Genomic DNA, 22,561 nt, shown 5'->3' with positions numbered 1-22,561 from the left:
GCAAACTCTCTTATTGTAAAATTTAAGAAAGAAGAAAATGAAACAGTTGAAATACTTGATACTGATTTATTGACAAACTTTAAATTCATCTGCTATTTAAAATTTTAAGATAAAGAATTGGTTCTGTCACTCACATTAAAATAATTCATTTACACTAAGTGGAGAACCATTGGCAGATTTCTTCAAATGATTGAACTAGCTCAAGAAAAATACAGATAATGAGAGTAAAATATGATTTTGCATAAGAATGTGACACTGCACCATATTCATTGTTCATACTTTTGAAAATTATTTTATATGGTATTTTTTAAATATATGGCATATAGTATTCTAGATAAATTGTGATAAAAGTTATCATTAGCTTAATATCTGTACAAGCAATATTATAATTGATGTAATATTTAAGACTTTTGTTTGAGGTTTATTATATTTACCTGGGCCTATAAAGTTACCTGTCTGATCCTGTGGAAGTTTTCAGGTCTTGCTGCTCTTTAAAAATGAATCCACCTGGTTTGAGTTGAAATGGCTCCAACGTGCATGACTTAACATACCTACGCTCTCTAATGCAGGTCTCCTTCCTCTGTCCTTTAGTCGTGCTAAAAAAGAAAAGAATGAGCTGGTTTTTCATTCTTTATCTGCCATTTTATAGTCCAGTTATTTTATGCCCTATAGAATACCTGGTATTCAAATTGTTAAATAAATTTTATTATAATGCCCTTGTTCTGCTTGCTTTGCCTTCTTAATTTATATACTATCAGAAAATATAATAAAACCCTGCAAACATTACGTTCTGTTGAATGTAATCAAGGCAAATTATAAAGGGAAGTGGTTCTTGCCTTTATAAAGCTTATGAAAAGATCATTTTGAAAAATTCATAGAACTGAAATAAATATCAATTGCCTGAAATTCTACCTTAATCCTAATAATCCTGATGAATAAGTGACAACAGAAAAATGAGAAAATACTTGCAATAGTAATAAATAAGGACATTCTAAGCATCATGTTAGTGCCTTTCTTTTAACATTTTATTTCAGAGAGTATTAATTTAGAAGAATCTAGATTTTTGTCATGTCCTATTTGGTATAAACACATTGTGATCGGTGAACATAACAAAAGTAACAACAGTCTGAGACACGGTGTGGGCCAGGCACTGTGCTAACTGCTTTAAATGTGTTCTATCATTTATCAAGCCAGAGCATGGAAGGTGTGATCTATTAGCTTCGAATCTGGTACAGAAGACTGTAGAAAGTCCCCGTCATACAAAACTTAACTCAAAACTGGATTTAACAACTAAACTTAAAAAACCTGGTTCCCTCCTTGTTATAATATGTTCTCAGAACTTCTAAGCCATTCAGTTTATGATTGTTTTTGCTCATGGTATCATTTTTAATTGTTATTTTTAATTCTTAACGTGGCAGGTATACTTTTATAGTACATGTTGAATATGCTAAAAATTACAATTAAATGTATAGTAGAATAATAGAGAATTGTTATTTTCTTTTTACTTTGAATTAAAAAGTAGTGTGGCCCATGATACAGAAGCATTGCAACATAAAATAGGATTTTTATAGCTCATTATTTGCCCAATAATGTGGAGCAACCTATTATGTCGAAATTTTTGTTTTACAATACTTAGTTGCTTAAAGAAAATATGAATCAGTTCTGTATTAAATTTCTTTATTGAAAACAAATAAACGGTTATGTTATACCAGTTTGATTTGTTTTGTTTTCTAGGTGCAACAATCGAACACAGTGTATAGTAGTTACTGGGTCAGATGTATTTCCTGATCCATGCCCTGGAACATACAAATATCTTGAAGTCCAATATGAATGTGTCCCTTACAGTAAGTATGAAGTTTGTGATTTTGACTTTCTCCAGCATTCCTCGTTGATGCTGAAAGACTACACATGTGAAAGAAGCATATGTTTATGGCCTACAAAACCATTATGCATGCAGAGCACTAACAGACTCGGGCCTCCAATTAGCTTCATGAAGTGTGGAAGGAAGCCATAGTGTGATGCTGGCCAAGTGTCTGTCTGTGTTCTTAAGTGTTTGGCTTTTAAGACTAGTGTTATTCCAGAAAACAAACTTGAATTAGCTATTCAGTAGGGCAGATAGAAATCTGTACTTTTGCCCAATACCAGTTGCTGACAAATTGGTTTGGCTCACAGTTTTCTAAAGAAGGAATTGACTTCGGTTTTAATCGTGAGCTACTTGAATGGCTACCTGCTGTTGTGGTAACCTTAGTGCCTGGTAAAAGCTACCATTGTAGTAACTGAGGCAAGTGCTTTCCTTTTTTTATTTCCTTGTCCTTACAGGAGCATTTCTTTACCAGATTCAGTGTTGAAATCTTACAGTAAATAAAATAGATGTAACAAAGTCTTGCATGTACTTCTGTTTTTAACTTGACAACATCCATTAGACCCTGTAGAGGGATATTTAAAATTCAGATGGAGTTTTCATCAGTAGTCTTCAGCTAATGCTCTGATTCTGTGTATTTTCCCTCCTAATCTCAGAATTCATACTGCTAAATTGTATCGGCACTTTCAGTAGAAAAAAGCATTTTAGACAACCAAAAATTTCAGTATATTAGGTCATTTTTGTAAGCTAGTTTGTTTAATAGTGTTCTTGTCTTCTTTACTTTTTAAGTTGGAAAAAAAGATGTGTCCTGTAAACTTGATTCATGAGCATCTGAATTGAAAGTTCCTTAGCAGCGATTTTAATGATTTAAGAAAGTTTTGTACACTTCCCTCCTCAAAAAAAAAAAAAAAAAAAGGATTTAAACTAAATAATGAAGTTGCCTTTTCCAGAACCCTGAAAGCTAGACTAGTTCTGATAGATTTATATGTCCCAACCATCAATATTTCTAAAACCCAAGGAGCTGAATTCAGATAGATATAATATGTCCAATATGGTAGTAATACATTCTTATACATCCTGTGAAGGTGCGGTCTCTCTCTTCTCTGCCCACAGTTTTGATAAATTGGCTTTTTGTGGGTATCAGTTAAAGGCCAAACACAGATTATCTTTTCTTTTCATCCCTGCTCTGTGTTCCTGTGTTACTGTGAAATGGATGCTTTTTGTTTTCAGTATTTTCTATACCATTTGTAGGATTGGAAGCCTACTGAGTGCACTGATCTTTATATTATTTCTCTTGTGTGTAGTGTTGGTGGCTTACATAATCATTCTCCTGTGCCACTAGAGGAACGTTGCATTCTTTTGAGCTAACCAAAATTTTGTTCCGTAAAGTCGCTTACATTTGAATTTATCATGGTTTCTGTCCTCAAATTAGAAAAGGAATACAGCATCCATTCCCAAACAATGGAATCAGTCAGAGCTGCCAAGAATTGTCTTTCTGGAGCCAGTTCCTGTAACCTAGTCTATAGACCAAGAACAGTATTAAGCAAATATTATTTTCAGACTCTTGAGTTATTTCTTGCTCTGTCTTAGAAAGGAAAATGTGGATATCTTCTGGAACATCTAACTTTCAAAATTTTACTTTTTCAGTTCTCCAGAAGTATTGTATATTGTGCACTAAACTTGCAAATAGCTATACTCAGAGAAGTATTTGTTCTTTTTAGTTTTTGTCCTTAAAAAAAAAAAAAAAAGTAATTAATTTGCTGTTACCTTTCTAGATGTTTGCACGAGGCAGAAATAAGTCTGGCTTTTTTTTTTTTTTTTCAAATTACTCCATGCTAAAGTGTAGAATTATGATTCCTATATACTGTACAGTAGTGACACACTATATATTGCATGATTTTCACTAATATTAAAATTTAATGCAAAAGGATCTTTTTAAATTGTTTGAATCTAGGTAGGATTGTATATTTCCTTATCTCTTTTCCTCATTTTCCACTCCTTTTGTTTCTTTATGTTTCTATTATACCCATCCCTTATACTTTCATTTTAAGCCTGTAACTTTCCCATTCTCCTTGTTTTAATAGTGTTTTTGTACTTTGAATCATTTGCATACCCCTTTTAAACTTTACGTAGTTGGCAAAAATTGCATTTATTATGTCTTTTACTGCCTGGCTTTATGCCAGATTCTATCCAAAGCAGATTCCCTAGGAATTTACAGATCTGAAACTATTTAAATTTCCTCAAGAAATTTCCCATGATTTTTGAAAATTTTATATTAAAGTCACTAAACAGAATTTATTAGAAATGTCATTGTTTGCTTTACTTTTTATGTTTATAGACAGGCACGTGTAATATTACATGTGATATTTATACCTACTCAGATAATGCCTGTGTCAAAAATGCATGTATCCTGGGGTTATCCTTTATCATTAACAGAGTGTTAGTAATTAATTGAATGTATGTGTGTTTAAAAGAGGCTGTAAAGATCTTCTAGGATAAAGGAAAATAATTATTAGAATTTTGTACCCTACAGACAAGATTTGGTTTTGACATTTGTGCCCTCTTTTTCAAATTATCATGAAATTTTCCAAATTATACCAGAATTTTAGCTATAAGTTTTATTTGATGAGAAAAATAACTATAACTTTTGATTAAGTATCTTTAATGAATAAATGTAAGATTATTCAAAATGAAATAGTGTGTCACTTCAGATACAGAGTATGTAGGCTTAAGTGTCTTTGGGTCAGTTTCATGTCTTGCATATCCATGTGGTCCTCCACTGATGTTAGTGGGTCGTGTATTTATGTTTGGTCTATAGAATAGTAAATGTATTATTATGAATTAATTTACACAATCTTTTAAGACAAGTTGCAATATACATTTGGCATGTGATGAAGAATGCTAATTTCATTAATTTTATTGTATTTTTATATTCTTCGGGGTTGATGGAGTTTTGGCTGGTTTGACAGATCTCTGTCCTTTGGGTTTTCATAACAAATCATAATGTAAGGACTTTTGTTTTCAATATCCATATCTTATGTGATTTATCAGTCATCAAAGGTTTTGTTTAATTATTTTTTATTTTTACATTTGGGTGTTACTTCTGTTTTCATCAGAACTATAAGTTATATATAATTTCTATTATTAGTATAAGTAATTAGTTAAATCACAAAGGCTTCTCTATTTAATATTTTGCTAAGCAAATTCACTGTCATTTTAGTGTATTTATAAAGCTTGGCCATTTTCAATCAATAGAAAACATATTTTACGCATTCTTTATTGAACTTAATTTTAAGTTCTATTTTAAATATGTAACATATTTTAAAATGTATTATTCCCATCCTTTACATTTAATTGATTTACTCAGCTAAGTGAAATCATCCTTTCCTGAAAATAAGAATACAGCTGTATATAAATACAGTCTGAGAAGTCACAACACTAATAATTTCTCTTATCCTCATTTTCCCACCACGCCCTTCCGTTATTGATTCTAAGCAGGTATAATATTGTTCTCCATTGAGGAAGTAGTTTCAGGACTACTGGTTTATAAAAAAGAACTGTTTCATATCCGTAACACTGAACTTCTTAGTTTTACTGGATATAGTCAGAATTACACATTATAGGGAAAAAGTATGTTTCCTGAAAGTGCTTAAATAGATGAAGTTGGATGGGGAGGTGGTGGCTTAATGCAGAAGGTTATATGCTATTCCTAGGGCAAAAATATTTGTACGATATTTCTCCCTGAGGTATTTCGGGAGGTCATTATTTAATCTTGATGAATTATTGTAATTTTTAAAAATTAATCAAGCTAAGACATCTTAATGAAATGTGCAACTACAGTATCTGAGTAATCAGTTTGGAGATAGAGGATTAGCACACCCTAATGCATTTTAATAAGGAAAGAGGGAGAATCACAGACATTAATCTGGTCACTTTATGAAATTCAGGCAACATACTTCAAAGCCTACATATAATCTAAAATAGTGTTTTATGGTTTGTAATTATTAGAATTCTATTTACCAGCAAGAATCTTATATAGCACCCTTCCTAACTATATAATCCATTTCTTTAGACTTCTTGGAGGGAGGATTTTTTTTCTCATATAACTGTACTAATCAGGTTTGTTTTATGAAAGCATTTACCTTTTATGGGGTCTGTGGGGTCAAGGTATTTGCTTTGAATGCTTGGTATGATTGTCATTGCATGCCAGCTTGCTTTCTGTGTAAATTGATGATAGTTGACGATGTCATAATAAGCTAACCATAATTCTTTCTTCCTTTTTCTCCTTGCCTACTGTGCTTGCTTTTTCCTTGTATGTATTTTGCTTACTTTTTTTTAAAAAATAGACTTAATAGTACAAGTTTAAGATACGTAATAGAGGGAATTTAATAATAGTTTTATAATGTATATATAAACCTAAATAAGTAAATTTACTAATTCTTAATGAGGAAGAAAAGCACTATGTTACCCCATCATTCAAAATCCCTCTTGGGGTAGCAGAGGAGATTTATATATTTTCCTGCAAAGGAGGCATTTTTTTCTTATGATTAAGATGGATTTTTCTGGAAAATGAAAATAATTTTTAAAAATCGAAAAGTACTAAGATGCATAATTATAGATTTCTTCTTACATAAATATCTTTGGGAAAATGTTACAATATAACCATATTAATATACATTAAATTTGACCTAAGCTCCAAAATTGAGTTGTCATTTTTATTTTTTCCTGTTGTTATACTTACCTGATTTAAGTCAATTTAATATTGAGTTCATATATATAATAAGGTAGATGGGGTTGATACACTTATGCATGCATTTGTGTCTGTAGCATACATATATAAAGTAAAACTTGATAAAAATGCTGAGTGACTTTGGAAAGGCAAGAATATATATACCATGCATTAGTGAAGAGTTTCATTATTTATTCAGGTACGCTAAGTGAAGCAACATGCCAACATATTTGTATTGCCTCCTTAATCTACTAAAATGATTGATCCATGTTCTTTTATGTAACTTTAGAATCTTTCTCCTGCTAGGTTTTCCTGTTGTGTGTTTCTCTTTATCCAAAGTAGTACAGCTCTTATTCTTCCTATATTTAGCATCTATTACGAATTCAGTCTTAGACTAATAGTCAATTTATTTTAATCTTTTTTCTTTTTTCCTTGCACTTTTTCTGTTTTTCTTCCGATGCTTAAAATAGAAGTGGAGCAAAAAGGTAAATAACGTATACAGTCTGAACCCCAGCTCCCTGTTATGTGCCTTATGGATGTTACCTCCTCCCTTCCCTCCCCCGCAACACTCCTGACATTAAAATAATCAGCAGGATCTCATAAATGCACCTCATAAAGAAGTCAACTGTTTACAATGAAATTATATGACTGCTAAATCTGGTGATGGGGTAAAAATTCTGAAGTCGGCGAGGGGGAGCTGCTCCTTTCTGTGTTTCTTTTTCACCCTTTCTCTCTTTTTCTGACACCTTTGGATATTTTATTATTAAAGTGTCATCTTGCCTGGCTTCCAGAACCCTCTCCATAGCATGCCATGGTTACAGGGTCTCCTGGTCGTTTCATCACTGCTTTCCTTGTATTTACTTTTCTCTGTTCCTAGTTACATTTTCTGAGTATTTATGTTTCTTCAATCGAAGCACCTTTATTTTCAGTCTAACTTCTATAGAAGTTCTAAATAAGCCTTCACATTGGGTTTTCGTTTTATTTCCTTTATTTTGGTGTTTTGCTTTTGAGAGTTTATAAGTGGGCCGGGTGGGGGGAGGCGGGGAGGTACAGAGTTGAGACTAAAATAAAGTCCTTCGTACACTGTTATGCACAAAGCTCACAGTTTTAAAGTATAAATTACCAAAGCCTAAGATTAAAAACACATAGCAAAGATACACATTGTCACCTCAGTTATAAATGACCTTAAACTTAGGTTTGTATTTTTGAAAATAAACCCCAGCCACTTTCTATGCTGGTACATTGAGTATTGTAACTAGCGGAAAGAAGGGTAATACTTGCATTAAATTTTGGTAAAATCGAATGTTAATAAATCACATTTTTTTCTCTTTGGATTTAAATCATTAAAACTTGTATTTGCCTGTTTAATTTTTTAACTTGGCTTAATTGTTGTCTTTTCTCTGTGACTGTTAGTTTTTGTGTGCCCTGGGACCTTGAAAGCAATTGTGGATTCACCATGTATATATGAAGCTGAACAAAAGGCAGGTGCTTGGTGCAAGGACCCTCTTCAGGCTGCAGATAAAATTTATTTCATGCCCTGGACCCCCTACCGTACTGATACTTTAATAGAATATGCTTCTTTAGAAGATTTCCAAAATAGTCGCCAAACAACAACATACAAACTTCCAAATCGAGTAGATGGTACTGGATTTGTGGTGTATGATGGTGCTGTCTTCTTTAACAAAGAGAGAACAAGAAACATTGTGAAATTTGACTTGAGGACTAGAATTAAGAGTGGAGAGGCCATAATTAACTATGCCAACTATCATGATACCTCACCTTATAGATGGGGAGGGAAAACTGATATTGACCTAGCAGTTGATGAAAATGGCTTATGGGTCATTTACGCCACTGAACAGAACAATGGAATGATCGTTATTAGCCAACTAAATCCATATACTCTTCGATTTGAAGCAACATGGGAGACTGTGTATGACAAACGTGCTGCCTCAAATGCTTTTATGATCTGCGGAGTCCTCTATGTGGTCAGGTCAGTGTATCAAGACAATGAGAGTGAAACAGGCAAGAATGCAATTGATTACATTTACAATACCCGATTAAACCGAGGAGAGTATGTAGATGTTCCCTTCCCCAACCAATACCAGTATATTGCTGCGGTGGATTACAATCCTAGAGATAACCAACTCTACGTGTGGAACAATAACTTCATTTTACGATATTCTCTGGAGTTTGGTCCACCTGATCCTGCCCAAGGTAAGAATGTTTGCTTGCTAATGCTTATGTCTTTTTGAATAACTTACTTTTAAAAGACTTGGAGGTTTTTCCCTGTCAGTGTTCTTTCCCCTTTTCAGAGTTGAAGCTCCAAGGATAATGTTACGGTACTTATGCTGTCACATAGTGTGTACATTTTAGCCTTACTTTGGCCTATTTGCCTTCTCTGAATTTTTTCATTTAAATGTTGACTTCAAATAATCGTAGCATCATTGGTCAGTTTGGTTCTTCATTGCTAAAAATGTAATACTAGCTACAAACTTGTTAGCTTTTTCTTTTTTTTCCCCCTACCTGACTTCTGAATTGATTACAATCTATATGCAGACCTTTTAACTTCTTGGCGCCAGTGGTTAAGGGAAATGTGTGTTCGGAAGTCCCAGGAGAATCGCTAGGCTTGATGTACAATGTCAGGCATAAGTGTTCTGAAGTTTGGGGATCTGCTCTCTGGGTAGGAGAGGGAGTCATCCAACATCTTCCTGGTAAAATTACACATTTTTATTTCCTGATAAATTAGTGATGGTTTTAAAGTAAGTATTTCTGTGACTTTAACTGTCACGCATAGACTAAGCATTAAATGATCCCAAGTGATGATTTATGAAGATGGATCAGCTAACATTTTTGATTTGTGTTCTCTTTAGGTATCTTTATGGAGGATCATTACTTTAGAAAGTAATGTAAAATCTTTGGAAATATGTTTTAGTTGGTCAAGTGAATTCAGTTCTGTGGGAAACAATTTTTGAGGGTAAATTACATGAATATTTCATTACAACAAAATGACCTCATACTCATGATAAAAGTAACCTATTCATATATTGTTATAGAGCTTCAACTAATTATAAGTCTTTTCTATTTGAACAGTAATATTTGTGTTTTAAAGATCTGAATATTTCAGTTTACTGAGTTAATTGGAATTTCTGATTATTGAGTTACTTCAGAATTTTAGGAACCAGAAAGTTCTTTGGAGTGATTAAATCAGTGTCTTCAACAAGGTGAAAAAGAAGTTAGTATCTTTTTCTGTTAAAGCAATACATACACTCTACAGCAGGTTCCCCACATGGAAGCTGATGGGAGACTTGATCCCAGGACCCCAGGATCACGACCTGAGCCAAAGGCAGATGCTCAACCACTGAGCCAGCCGGTGCCCCTATGCTCTCTTTAGAGAGGGAGAAGGTGAAAGGAAAAACAGCTCATTTAGAGAAATGAAGCAACTGAACCATGTAGAGATCCCATAAGGCTAAAAATTCAAAGAAAAATAAAAAGATGTATTTGAAAACCATGATTGGGGCTAAGAAATAATATACTTGCCCTGTTAGGAAGGAAAAGGCTTGGGTTTATAAGTGAGGAAAAGTATGGGAACCTAATACACCATGAAACAGTCCACAGTGAAAAACAAAAGGAATCATAATTTTACAGCACAATGTATACCTTAGTAACGTACGTGGTAGTAAATCTGGTATTTAAGACTAAATTACAGCCAAACCAGTCAGTCATTGTTTTATGACGGCCGAAAACCTGAATTCTCTGATTGCTCTGTCCTATCAGTTTTGTGGGTCTCACTTCTGAAAAGCTGACAGTGGCTTATTGATTTGACCTAAATTGATGGGCCAGCATAGTTTTGCGAGACCTCAACTACATGCATATAGATATCAGCACGTATCTTGGATGAGACAGGAATCTCTAAAAGCAGATAAAGATAAATTACAAGAGAGTTAAAAGACATTATAGCTCAAACAACAGCAAGGGAAATTTTAGGTTATATAAAACTTTTTATCACTAAGGGCTTAATAAGGGGCCAATTTGAATTTTTACTTTTCTGGGAATATTTAGGGATGGCTAACTATATTGGATAACAAAACACAGTTGCAAGAACACAACTACCAAATATGCATAAGTTTCCCATTTTCAAAGCTGATAACTGCTCTTTCCAAAAATATCTACATTATCAAAGACTTTTTCATCTGAAATGGATCAAATTATTTGCTTAGAATATAAACCACACATGGAAAATGACATTATTACTCATCTTGTATTCACAAAGTACTTTGTGACAAGTAGATGGGGCCATGATTCTTTGTTGAATTGAATCTGTACTCAATTTATTCTCACAATCCTTTAGTGTTGTCTGATATGAATTTGCATTTTTTAAAGTATTTTATTTCTCTTTTTCCTAATGGAGGGAGAGAGATTTATTGCCACCCAAAATAAATGTAACAGCTGTGAGAATAACACGGGTTACAAAAAGGATCAACACAAGGATCAATATTAAAATGTCAAATTTTGTCAATTCCTGAGGTTTGCCTTTGACAAACCTATAGGATAAAGGAGAAGGGTGGTACTAGCTTTTAGAGAAAACAAAACAAAACAGTTGAGTTATAGGAAACATCCCAAATTGCCTTATGAGAAAAAAGATATTGAGCATCTGCTTTTGGCTCAGGTCGTGATCCCAGGGTCCTGGGATCGAGTTCCGCGTCGGGCTCCCCATAGGGAGCCTGCTCCTCCCTCTGCCTGTGTCTCTGCCTCTCTCTGTATCTCTCATAAATAAATTAAATAAATAAATAAATAAAATCTTTAAAAAAAATAAAGTGAGCTTAGGAGAAACCCTTTCAGTCCTCTTTTAACTCTTTCTGTTTCTTAATCTGAATTGCTTTATATTTACTTTGTCTGCAAATTTGATGTCCTAAATATTATTTTTTAAAAATATTTATTTATTTGAGAGAGGGACAGAGTGCACAAGCAGGGGGCAGGGGCAGAAGGAGAGGGAGAAGCAGAACCCCCACCCCCTGAGCAGAGAGATGACCTCTGGGGCCCAATCGCGGGACCCTGAGGTCATGACCTTAGCCGAAGGCAGCCGTTTAACAGACTGAGCCACTCAGGTGCCCCCCCAAATATTATTGAAAAAATATTTTGTCTTGAGTTTTGACAGTTCCTGAATATTTGTCTTAGAGTAATTATGAATTATGACACTTTAATAATATAAGGAAAAATATTTATAAAGAGAACTAGTTAGGTTTTTTACTTAGGATGTGTTTAGCATAGAATACGTATTCCTTGAAACATCTTTCTACTCGTAATGCTGAAAAAAGATTATTTTTAGACTTTGAATAAAGGTAAATTTATTACATTTTGCTTTTCCAGGCTACAGACTCATTGTAATTAGAGTTCATTCAGTGAACAATGAGTTCTTGGACCTGGATGAGGGAAGTACTACCTTTTGCATAAATGGATACGGTTGTTAGTACACAGCACCATATTAGATTGAAGCATTCTGTTTATATTTGTTGAAATTTTCAAGGGAGGTTCTTAAATATGTTTATTAGTATTTTATTAGTACTATTTCTGGGTCTCTATACTCAAATGACAAAGGTTGACCGAATGCTAAGTCATTTAATATGGATGCTTGATAGGACACTGAACTCTGGAACAAAACTTTGTAATATAAGGTTTAGATTTGAGATATAATTCAGTTGTGAGTTACCATGTTTTCTAATACCATTTATAGGGTATTCTTGAGTTTTGAATCTTTTGCCACATAAGTTACATTATGAAACTTGTTATCATCTGTTGCTCTAGCATTTTGTTATCTTCCCACATCTTTTCTTGTTTTAGAGGTTTACAAAGAAAAGTATCAGTTAAATGCTCCAAAATAAGGGCATATTGCTTTGTGGGATGCCATATTTTCCAGAGTCTATGAAAATCTTTTACCTAGAAAAGTAAGATCGTAACATTTAAGAGTATGGCCAGGTGACCTTAAACAAATTGCCTAACCTTCTCCATGGCTCAATTTTGTCATCTGTAAAAGGAAGCTAATCATAGTGCCGACTTCACGGGGTTGTGGTAAGGATTAAATAAGATGATCCGATGATCCATGAATGGTGATTAGCATAGCATCTGGTACATAAATGCTGAATAAGTGTAGGCTTTTATCATTATCAGATGCCCTGTTGGGACCTGTCTTCACTTATGGAAGAAATGTTAATTTTTAGAAACAACCTCAGCATTTATGGCTTCATCGTTAGAAAAAAATTGCTTTCTGTAAAGTTACTTAACTAGCTGAAGTTTTGCAAAACTGGAAATTCTGATTGTCTTTGAAGAGGGTTTAATTTTGCCACTTATTAGTTCATTTTCATGTTTTTCATGATATCCCAATATTTCATTGTTTTATGTTTGAAGAATGTATTGATTTGATTCCCTTTAAACTTTTATTGAACGAAAGGTGAAAATGTATGAAATTTATTATCAAAAATGCATGCAAAGAGGCTATAGCATGTTGCAAGAAATTTTATCCATTTCCTAGCTGTCATTTTGTTACCTACCTTGACTCAGTTATATGAATCTTTCCTGACGTGTAGCTAACGAATCACTAGTGGTAGTATTGTTAAGACATATTTCAGTGACTAAATATGTACTAATTAGTGTAGTGTCAAGAGATACATAAGATGGTGTGGTACTAAACCATTTTGCTCTGTACTTTCCGTTTTTGCTCTGATTCGCCACTACTCTTTAAGATTTGATTCAGAGGCAGTCATCTGACACTTCTGTAAAAGATTGTGATGCTTTTGACAAATGTTAATTGAGAAAGTACTGAAAGCCTGGCTGCATTGTAATCAAAAGAAAATTACAGAGGTTTAACAAGATGTCAGGCAAGTGCTTTACAGAAAAAGATAGACAGGTTTGAATAGGTTTCTGCAGCAGCTGGCTAGGCCTGATGTTTGACTAATGTACACGGCATCTCTCATATGGTCAATAAATTATGCCCTGGAAATAAGACACATGATTAAGAAGTTCCTCTTGAGATAGAAGGGAAAAAAGTGTAGAAAGTGTGTAGTATGCATTTATTGACAGCAAGAAGTTTCTCATTACTAAAGAACTGGAAACAAGTGCATGCTACTTTTTGTGATAGGATATTCTGTTAATAGTGACATGATATAAACAACTATTTATGGACCAGAGCTTAAAATAATAAACATATTACTGATAATAGGAACTTGCTTTCTAAGTTTTAATGTTCTACTTTGTTTCTTACATTATAGAGATAGCATAAAATAAGTTAATGTTTTTATAAGATTATTTTAAAAAGTTATTTTTAATTTGCTGTACTACGTTAGTTTAAATATAAAGCATCATATATATATATAAGGTTTCAAGAGCCAGTAAACTATAAGTGTTGATAAAACTTCAGTGTGATCACCTAGTAGATTTCAAATGATAGCATTATTTTACCAACAGAATTTTAGTTGTTTAAACTAATTACAATTAATGAAGGAAACTTTAAGCTCCATTATTTTTTTAACCTAGTAGATTTAACAGTTTGAAGGTAATGATGGAAATCAAAACTAACCTTTTAGAATAATTTTTTTGTATTTTTTTAAATTGGAGTTTGATTTGCCAACATATAGCATAACAACACCCAGTGCTCATCCCGTCAAGTGCCCCCCTCAGTGCCCGTCACCCAGTCACCCCATCCCCTGCCCACCTCCTCTTCCACTACTCCTTGTTCATTTCCCAGAATTAGGAGTTTCTCATGGTTTGTCACTCTGTCTGATATTTCCCACTCATTTTCTCTCCTTTCCCCTATAATCCCTTTCACTATTTTTTATATTCCCCAAATGAATGAGACCATATGATGTTTGTTCTTCTCCGATTGACTTACAGAATAATTTATTTTTAAATTTCTACTTTAAAATGTGTAATTGTAGTTCCTTTTACACCCTCTGTTAAGCGTCCATGCAATAGGTAGGGTTGGTTTCAAATTAGGCATGATTTGATCTAACCTGTTATCTTGATAAGAGATTGCATTATAAGCAATTGAAGCCTGACGAAGAAGCTTCAGATGTTTCCTTACTAACACAGCACAAGCATGCCAAGTTTATCTTCTGTTTGGATCTAATCAGGCATGCTCAAAAATCTCTCAAGCAAGAATGGCTGCTGGGTGCAAAGATGTCACAGTATTTATTTTCCTGCAAGATGTAGAGTGGGTGACTTTAAATTTTCTATTGTCCTAATTATATATAATTGTCAGATTTTTATTGATGCTTCGAATTTGATTATTTATAGGGTATGAATTTATGTAAAAAATTGTTTCTGTATTGTTTCGTAGTAACATATACTTGGTGTAGACACTGAAACTTCATTTAAAATTGCCCCTCAGTTTCTGTTGGATGATAAATGGTGAAAAATACTTAAAATGTGTTCTCAAATATTTCACTGAGTAGACTTAACACAATTAGAGTCACACCGAAAAATCTATAGTAAAGCCTAAACTACCATTCCTTAGCCAACAATATGAATAAACTAGGATAAATAAAGGGATGTGTTCGTTCTGCAACCTACTGGTGTTTTCACTAATTCTCATGTTGCTAGGTTTTTGGGGTAGTTGATGGGGGAGGGGCTTTGTGTTGTGTGTGTGCATATACACATTCACGCGTGTGCCTGTATGTGAGTGCAACTGTGTGTTTGAGATTAATACACTCATCTTTTTTCCATAGTGCCTACCACAGCTGTGACAATAACTTCTTCAGCTGAGCTGTTCAAAACCACAGTATCAACCACAAGCAGTACTTCACAGAAAGGCCCTATGAGCACAACTGTAGCTGGATCACAGGAAGGAAGCAAAGGGACAAAACCACCTCCAGCAGTTTCTACAACCAAAATTCCTCCTGTAACAAATATTTTTCCCCTGCCAGAGAGATTCTGCGAAGCATTAGACGCGAGGGGGATAAAGTGGCCTCAGACACAAAGGGGAATGATGGTTGAACGACCATGTCCCAAGGGAACCAGAGGTAGTTCTTGTAAAATGCCAAACGTATATTTTTAAATTTACTATGAGTAAGTTCTGAATTACACTGAAGTGATCTTGAGGAAAGAGAGCCATTTACGATAGCTGATTTTGTTACTGTTTTTGTTAACTTTGGTAATGCAGCATTTGGAGGCAACCTAAAGGCTCATGAACTGAGAACGTTATTTAAGATCAGGCCGTGAATTACTACCTCTCTCTATTAAAGACCTAGGTCAAGCCTGACGTTTTTTGCCCATAGACTCCAGCAAGGCTTCCTTACAGCTGCCTTTCTCATTACAAGTATCATTTTGGATGAGTCCCAAGAAAATCAAGGGCTTTTTGTTTGTTTGCTGTAAATGTCTGATATTTCGACTTTATATTTACTGTTTATAATCTGCATTATACCCTACTTTTTTGTCAGTTATTGTCAACCACTTCCATTAGCGTTTATTCAAAATTTAACGTGCAGTGTAGTATCATTGTAGCTGATTTCCCGAATGCATGCAGAAAAATGGTTTCAATTTCACTGTTGTTTTCTACATCTGTTGTAGGAACTGCCTCCTATCTCTGCATGGTTTCTACTGGAACATGGAACCCTAAGGGCCCCGATCTTAGCAACTGTACCTCACACTGGGTAAATCAGCTGGCTCAGAAGGTTGGTTGGAACCTTTTAATATGATACACATTGGTGATTAAGGGCTTTAACGTCTAACATAAATAATTTAGCTTTGTATGTTAAAACCAGCTTCAATGCTCTTTGTTCAGTATAAAAATAAAAAGCTATGCATAGTTTTGTCTGTAAACTGTTTATTTAAGTTACATATGTTTTGGGGCATGCTGTTTTCTATGTTAAGCTTTTTAATGAGTAGATACTTGCTTAATTTCATTCATATTTAGTTTGTTCTTTTCTTTTGATGTTTGTAAGACAAATAGTCCACCGGCCTAATAAATCAAATATCATTAAGTTTGCAACTGAATCCGCAGAATGCAAGCAGATGTTTATATCACAGATGATTATGATAGAATAAGTAAAAACTACTTTAAAAGGCATTAATAACTTTAATATTACAATGCGATGCAATGACATTTTAGTTTCTCCTTCCTCATCTACCTTTCTGAAATGCAAGCAAGCAGTAGATAATAACTCCCAGTATCATACTGATTACATCCTGATTTAAATTTCTGGATCATTGGAATAAATAAATAAGATTTTTAAACAGCAATTTAAAATGGTGACAGTGAAATGAGAAAGCTATCTGAAAAACTTTAAAAAGGATTTCTCGTTTATTTCTTTTTTCTTTCATTTCTCTTAAATGTCTGGTGAAGAATTTCTTTTGTATGTTGAGGATCTAAGAACCTTTAATCATCTGAAATGAAGAGAAAGTTATTGGTCTCAATTTGTTGCAGATTTTGACATATTTGCAAATATTTCTCTCACCACAACAAAGATACTCAAGAAAAGAACAAAAAGCCACAAACAGAGCAAGGAATCATACTGAGATAATATAAATTGTCATTTCAGATCAGAAGTGGAGAAAACGCTGCTAGTCTTGCCAATGAACTGGCTAAACATACCAAAGGGCCGGTGTTTGCTGGGGATGTGAGTTCTTCAGTGAGATTGATGGAGCAGTTGGTGGACATTCTTGATGCACAGCTGCAGGAACTGAAACCTAGTGAAAAGGATTCCGCTGGACGGAGTTATAACAAGGTAGGTAGGAATTTCCTGTTATTTAATCAGACATTTTGTATGGCAGCTCAAGATTCCTCTGGCATTGGACTGCCAAACCTCTGGCCCCCTTGACATATTCTTAGGAACAGAATTTCTAATTTGGTTAATTTCCTAAGGAAGAATTATAGCTGAGAAACGAACAACATAAGGGGAAAAAAAAAAGTTGAAATCTGTAAGGGAGATTTTAGTTGGTGGCAATCATTGCCTGACTGTGGTCAGTTCTCCCACTTAAGAATGCATTAACTGCACTTGGTGGGATTATGTGTTATGCATCTCATACTCTGTACACTAATACATGCAACTCTTACGGTTGTACTAAAATTGTGACGCATAGAAAAATATTAGCCACTGTAATACTGTTTTCAATTGCAGATTTTTGGAGAAGGTCAAGTTTCCCTCTCTAGGAGGATAGTGTATTTATGCTATTAATTTTTCCTAATATGACCAAAATTTGGTAGTTATTTTAACCATACTTTAAATAAGCATATGAGATTCATATTAAGCAAAAATCTCTGGCTAATACGGTGTTCTGAGGTTAAAAAAGCAGACATTTTTGTCTCTTTTAACCACATATTTTGTCTCTGGTTTTATTGTGATACTTTGGATTAGTACACTTAAGAAAATGCAGCTATGAACTTAATAAAGATGCAGTTTTGGCAGTCCCTGTAAACTCAAAAAAAAAAAAAAAAAATTCCAGAGGACTACCATGCATAATAAACTGAGATCAGGAACACCAGCCTAGGTTTTGAGGATTTCTTTTTTCCTCATTTTCAACAGATAAAATCTAACCTCTGATTTTCTTTTCTTTTACTAAAAAGCTCCAAAAACGAGAGAAGACATGCAGGGCTTACCTTAAGGTATCTCTCCTGTGCTGTCACCCTGCTTTCTCCCTTCTTCAGCTACCTGCCACGCTTTATCATCTTGCTGCATGATCCAATGTATTTCAGTCTTTGATAATTATATAATGTGCCCCATATCAGCTGTACAAATGTTGGCTCTTCTCAGGTATATTACTCTCAGAATAAGCAAATAATTTACCTTTATAATTTTTGCTGTTTTTTCATTCATCCAAACATTACAAGAATTTTAATGAAATATCCTCTGAATTGGAAAGTAATCATATAGTCTCTTTGTTTCCTGTTGTCATCTCTGTGGATTAAAAACAACTTGAGTAAAACAGCTATGATATATTCTTGGCAGTTTATCATATCAAAGACTGTATAGTCATAATGTATGTGCATGAAAAAGTCACTGCTTTCTTATCTCTGTGGTGTACTCTTAAATAAAATAGGCTTTGTCTTGAAAATTTTAGGAGTCATTTCTAGAATCAAGTTGATATGGGGATGGGTTACTAGAAATGAATTATAAATAATGTGACAGTGTTATCAGTATATGTGCTATGTTGGTTTTTATCAGGCTAATAGAAACAGAAAGCCACTGTTTGGCTCAGAATCCTTGCTCACTCTAGCCAGTTTTTCTCCCTGGTATATCCAAGTAATAGGAAACATGCTGAGGCCGACAGTGGAACTATGTCATGCTAGTTCTGTGTGATAGATCAAAATAATAATACTGGATTGTGTTTCGTTTTATTGTGTGCATTTTAGACGTTTCTTTTGGGAGGGTAGTTTTTTTTTTTTTCTAATTGTCCTCATCTGGGGACTGTATCCTTAGTAAATCAAACGTTAAAGAACTAACACAGATACATATGACAACAAAACAAAAGAAGCTTATAGTTTTGTAGAAGAGAGGTTACTCAAAACCCATGACTCCCAGTTTTGCTTGGCAAGATCTAGAAATAAAAAAGAACGGCAAGTCACTAGTTCTTAATAGACATTGTTGGACCTGAGAACTTTACAAGAATAGATGGTGGGAAAGTCTGTTTTTAGGTAGTAATATTCTGAATGTCCTTTTTAGCCTGTTTAATGGGGGCAAAGAAATAACTGCTGAAGTATATAGAATTTGTCATATTGAAATTTTCATTTCACCTTTAAGGTATTAGTGAATGTGTGAAATGTAATAATTGGTATGTTGCCCAGGACATATATCTCAGTGGGAAAAGAATAGCTTTTTTCCTTTGGCAGGGAGAGACTACTTAAGGCATATGATTAGGCTAATGATCGTTTCTGATTCCACTAGAAAAGTACAAATGGTAATAAATAAGGAGTGTTTCAAATTAATAAAAAGCATGTCATCAGAGAATTATGTGTATATGTTGTAAGTTTCAGCATGACCTTAATTTCTGACCAGTGTCATTTTCAGTATCTCTCAAATGAGCCTCTCTGCTCAGATAAGACTAATAAAACTCCTTAAATTACAAATCAGAAGCTGACTTACACTATGCAAATGAAGCGAGTTCCCACTTTGTGACAGAGGATTCATTTGTAACTTAGATTAGAGGCTCCAGTCTGTATTTCTTGGTGACTAATGAATCTGGCCTCAGCAGACCAATTTCTGTTCCACTCTAGTTAATGGCTGCAGCAGTATCACTGTGAGCATTTTGACTATTCTATCTCCCATTAGAGAGGGAAAAAAGCCTTTAACGCCACTTGGAAGTATCTTCCACCTGCCAGGAAGGTCGTGGTGGCTCACAAGGCAGACAGAACGAGGATATTAAGATGGATTAAGCTAATTAATCTTACTCTGACAGTAGCTTCAAACAACTTTTCCCCCTGCTTATTTCAATATCATACCTCACACTAGCAATTTTTGTTGTTGTTCTTTGCACAATGTATGTTCTTTTCCCTCAGTGATTACCAATAGATCAAAACAATTTATACATGGTCTTAATGACATATTATGACTAGGTAAATGGGATAGAGTAAATAAACTTAGTGACTTCATCTGTCCAAGCCGTAGTCAGTGAATAGATATTGTAAGTATCAGTACAAAAGCCTGCTTTCAATTGCTTAACTGACTAGGTTATATTTTTTAATTTAATGTTACTTTGCCTCGTAATAAACTAAGCCTACAAATATGAACATGCACAACTTGGACGTTTGTGAAGATTTTATTCTACTTAAATTATTTCATTAAAAATTTTCATTAAATTGTTAGTGTAGGTTTCAATGTTTTGATCTCTTGATTCTTTTACAAATAAATCATTGTTTAAGAACTAAGATATACTCTCAAGTGTTTTCTAGCTGGACAGGGAATTGGAAGAGCGAAATATTCACAGATAATATATAAACTTTGAAATCATCTTGGCTTATTCCCAGTGGTATAAGCAGGCAATGTTATAAGGCACAATTTTAGTTATTATTCTAGTTCAGGTTCCATAAAACAGTATGGTTTAACTTTAAAGCATAAATATCAGCCTATTCCAGAGACATCAGTGTTTTCTATCTAGAACATTTAAATCCTGAGGTTATAAGTAGGAGTGACCGTGCATCCATGTTAAGAGCTGACATTGGTTGTACTTCTCTTTGCAAAGGAGATATTGTTAGATAAGTATAAACAAGTCATCTCTTCACATTTAATACCCTTTATAATCAAATAGCAGTCTACTAATCTTTAGTTTTATTTTGAAATGGTAGGATATGTTTCAAGTTGGCCAGATATATATTGTTCAGGTGTTCTTCCAACTTGAAGTAAGAGTATCATTTATCATGACAGATAAATATTACAATTGTTACTAGTCAGTGATTGAAAATCACCTTGGTACTAGAAGCAGTCAAAACTAATGGTAGTTTTCTAATGGATGCAGGCAATTGTGGACACAGTGGACAATCTTCTGAGGCCTGAAGCTCTGGAATCATGGAAACACATGAATTCTTCTGAACAGGCGCATACAGCAACAATGTTGCTTGATACATTGGAAGAAGGAGCTTTTGTCCTGGCTGACAATCTTGTAGAACCAACCAGGGTCTCAATGCCTACAGAAAATATTGGTAAGTGAACATATTGTCAGGTTTAATTATGATTTAGAAGATACATGTTTAAGAGAATGAAGCTTCCCTTCTGAATCTGTTATTTCCCAGAGCCAACTTCTCTTTTGTCAAATTATTATTGATCACACTTCATAAAATTAATGCGAAAGCCGAATCTGTCTATATCTTTTAAAAGTTGGTTTTATGTAAGTTTTTTTTTTTTCCAACTGAAAAATCATTAAAGAAAAGAGGCTTAGAGTACTTAAATGCCAGAATATGGATTGCGTAAGTAATGAAAGTGCTTGCTATGGAACTGTGGTAAATGCTTTTCCATTTTATATAATATGTTCCTAATGAATTGAAATTACTTTCTGGAATGTGTTCTCCCAGTCAAATATTTTAGGCACACAGAATTTGAGCCAAATGTTTATACTCAACACAACTGCTTTCAGGTGAAAATGTGGTCAGCAAACTACATCTCCTATAGTGCAGACTATACATGCTTCATAGATTGCAAAATAGCTGCAGATAGTTTTGAAGCACAATTTAGAATTTAAATGCTGGCCATGAGAAGTTATAATTCACTTTTGATGATATTTGAAAAAATACAGTAAGTACAGTAAAATTATATTCATTTAGGCTTGACTGATGTAGAATTGTTGGTTATTCAGAGAAGTTGAACTCAGATGAGATTTGTAGTATGTCTTAGTAAAGTAAAAAAGTTTCCCAAGCATTAATGTTTAAAAAAAATAGATAAAAGCCAGAAGGGAACACAGACAACTCTTTCACCAAAATCCTGCATTGGTGCAACAGATACTGAATGAGATGTTGCTCTGTGGGATGCCATATCTAATTGCCTAATTATGCCTGCTTAAATCATGGGACTTTGTATTTTAAAATGCACAAAAGAAAGGTGTATAGTAGAATCAGTTTATAACTGAATTGAAAACTTTTAAGTTTATAAATTTAAAAACTTGTAAGTTTATTTTAAATGACTGAATTTTTAGGAAGAAATAAAGTATTATTAAAATCATGTTTTTATGTACTGTGAGCTTTGGGGATGATAAATACCAAAATAACTCCAAATTAAATGAAGTCAAGTTATGTAATTTGGCTGGCCATGATCTGGGATTCAGGTCATAGGGAAAATGATGCTCTATCAGAGCTTTGGTAGTAAGGCAAAAATGAATAAAGCTCCCTGATTCTGTATAAAGCTTTCATTATTTTTAGTTAATTTATTTGTTAGTTACTCTCACAAAATTCCTAGGATTGTGCTTTGAACAATTCTTCTTAAATTTTCCCAGCAGTGTACCTGTAAGAATAAGAGTGTAAACCTAATCATCTTAAGACTGTGCCAGTTATCTGAAGT

The 22,561-nt window shown here is 33.9% G+C and overlaps 1 protein-coding gene across 1 annotated transcript in view; it reads left to right on the top strand.

Annotated features, from left to right (window-relative positions):
• ADGRL2 (adhesion G protein-coupled receptor L2) overlaps positions 1 to 22,561 on the top strand; it is a 190,652-nt gene that overhangs the window by 132,116 nt on the left and 35,975 nt on the right. The window contains 7 exon segments of the mRNA XM_049111760.1: positions 1,735 to 1,844; positions 8,004 to 8,804; positions 15,308 to 15,601; positions 16,149 to 16,252; positions 17,120 to 17,305; positions 18,145 to 18,183; positions 21,030 to 21,213. Of these exon segments, the coding sequence (XP_048967717.1) occupies positions 1,735 to 1,844; positions 8,004 to 8,804; positions 15,308 to 15,601; positions 16,149 to 16,252; positions 17,120 to 17,305; positions 18,145 to 18,183; positions 21,030 to 21,213 (1,718 nt within the window).

Source organism: Canis lupus, chromosome 6 (assembly GCF_003254725.2).
Source record: "Canis lupus dingo isolate Sandy chromosome 6, ASM325472v2, whole genome shotgun sequence".
Taxonomy (NCBI): domain Eukaryota; kingdom Metazoa; phylum Chordata; class Mammalia; order Carnivora; family Canidae; genus Canis; species Canis lupus.
This window is presented reverse-complemented; position numbering and strand designations above follow the sequence as displayed.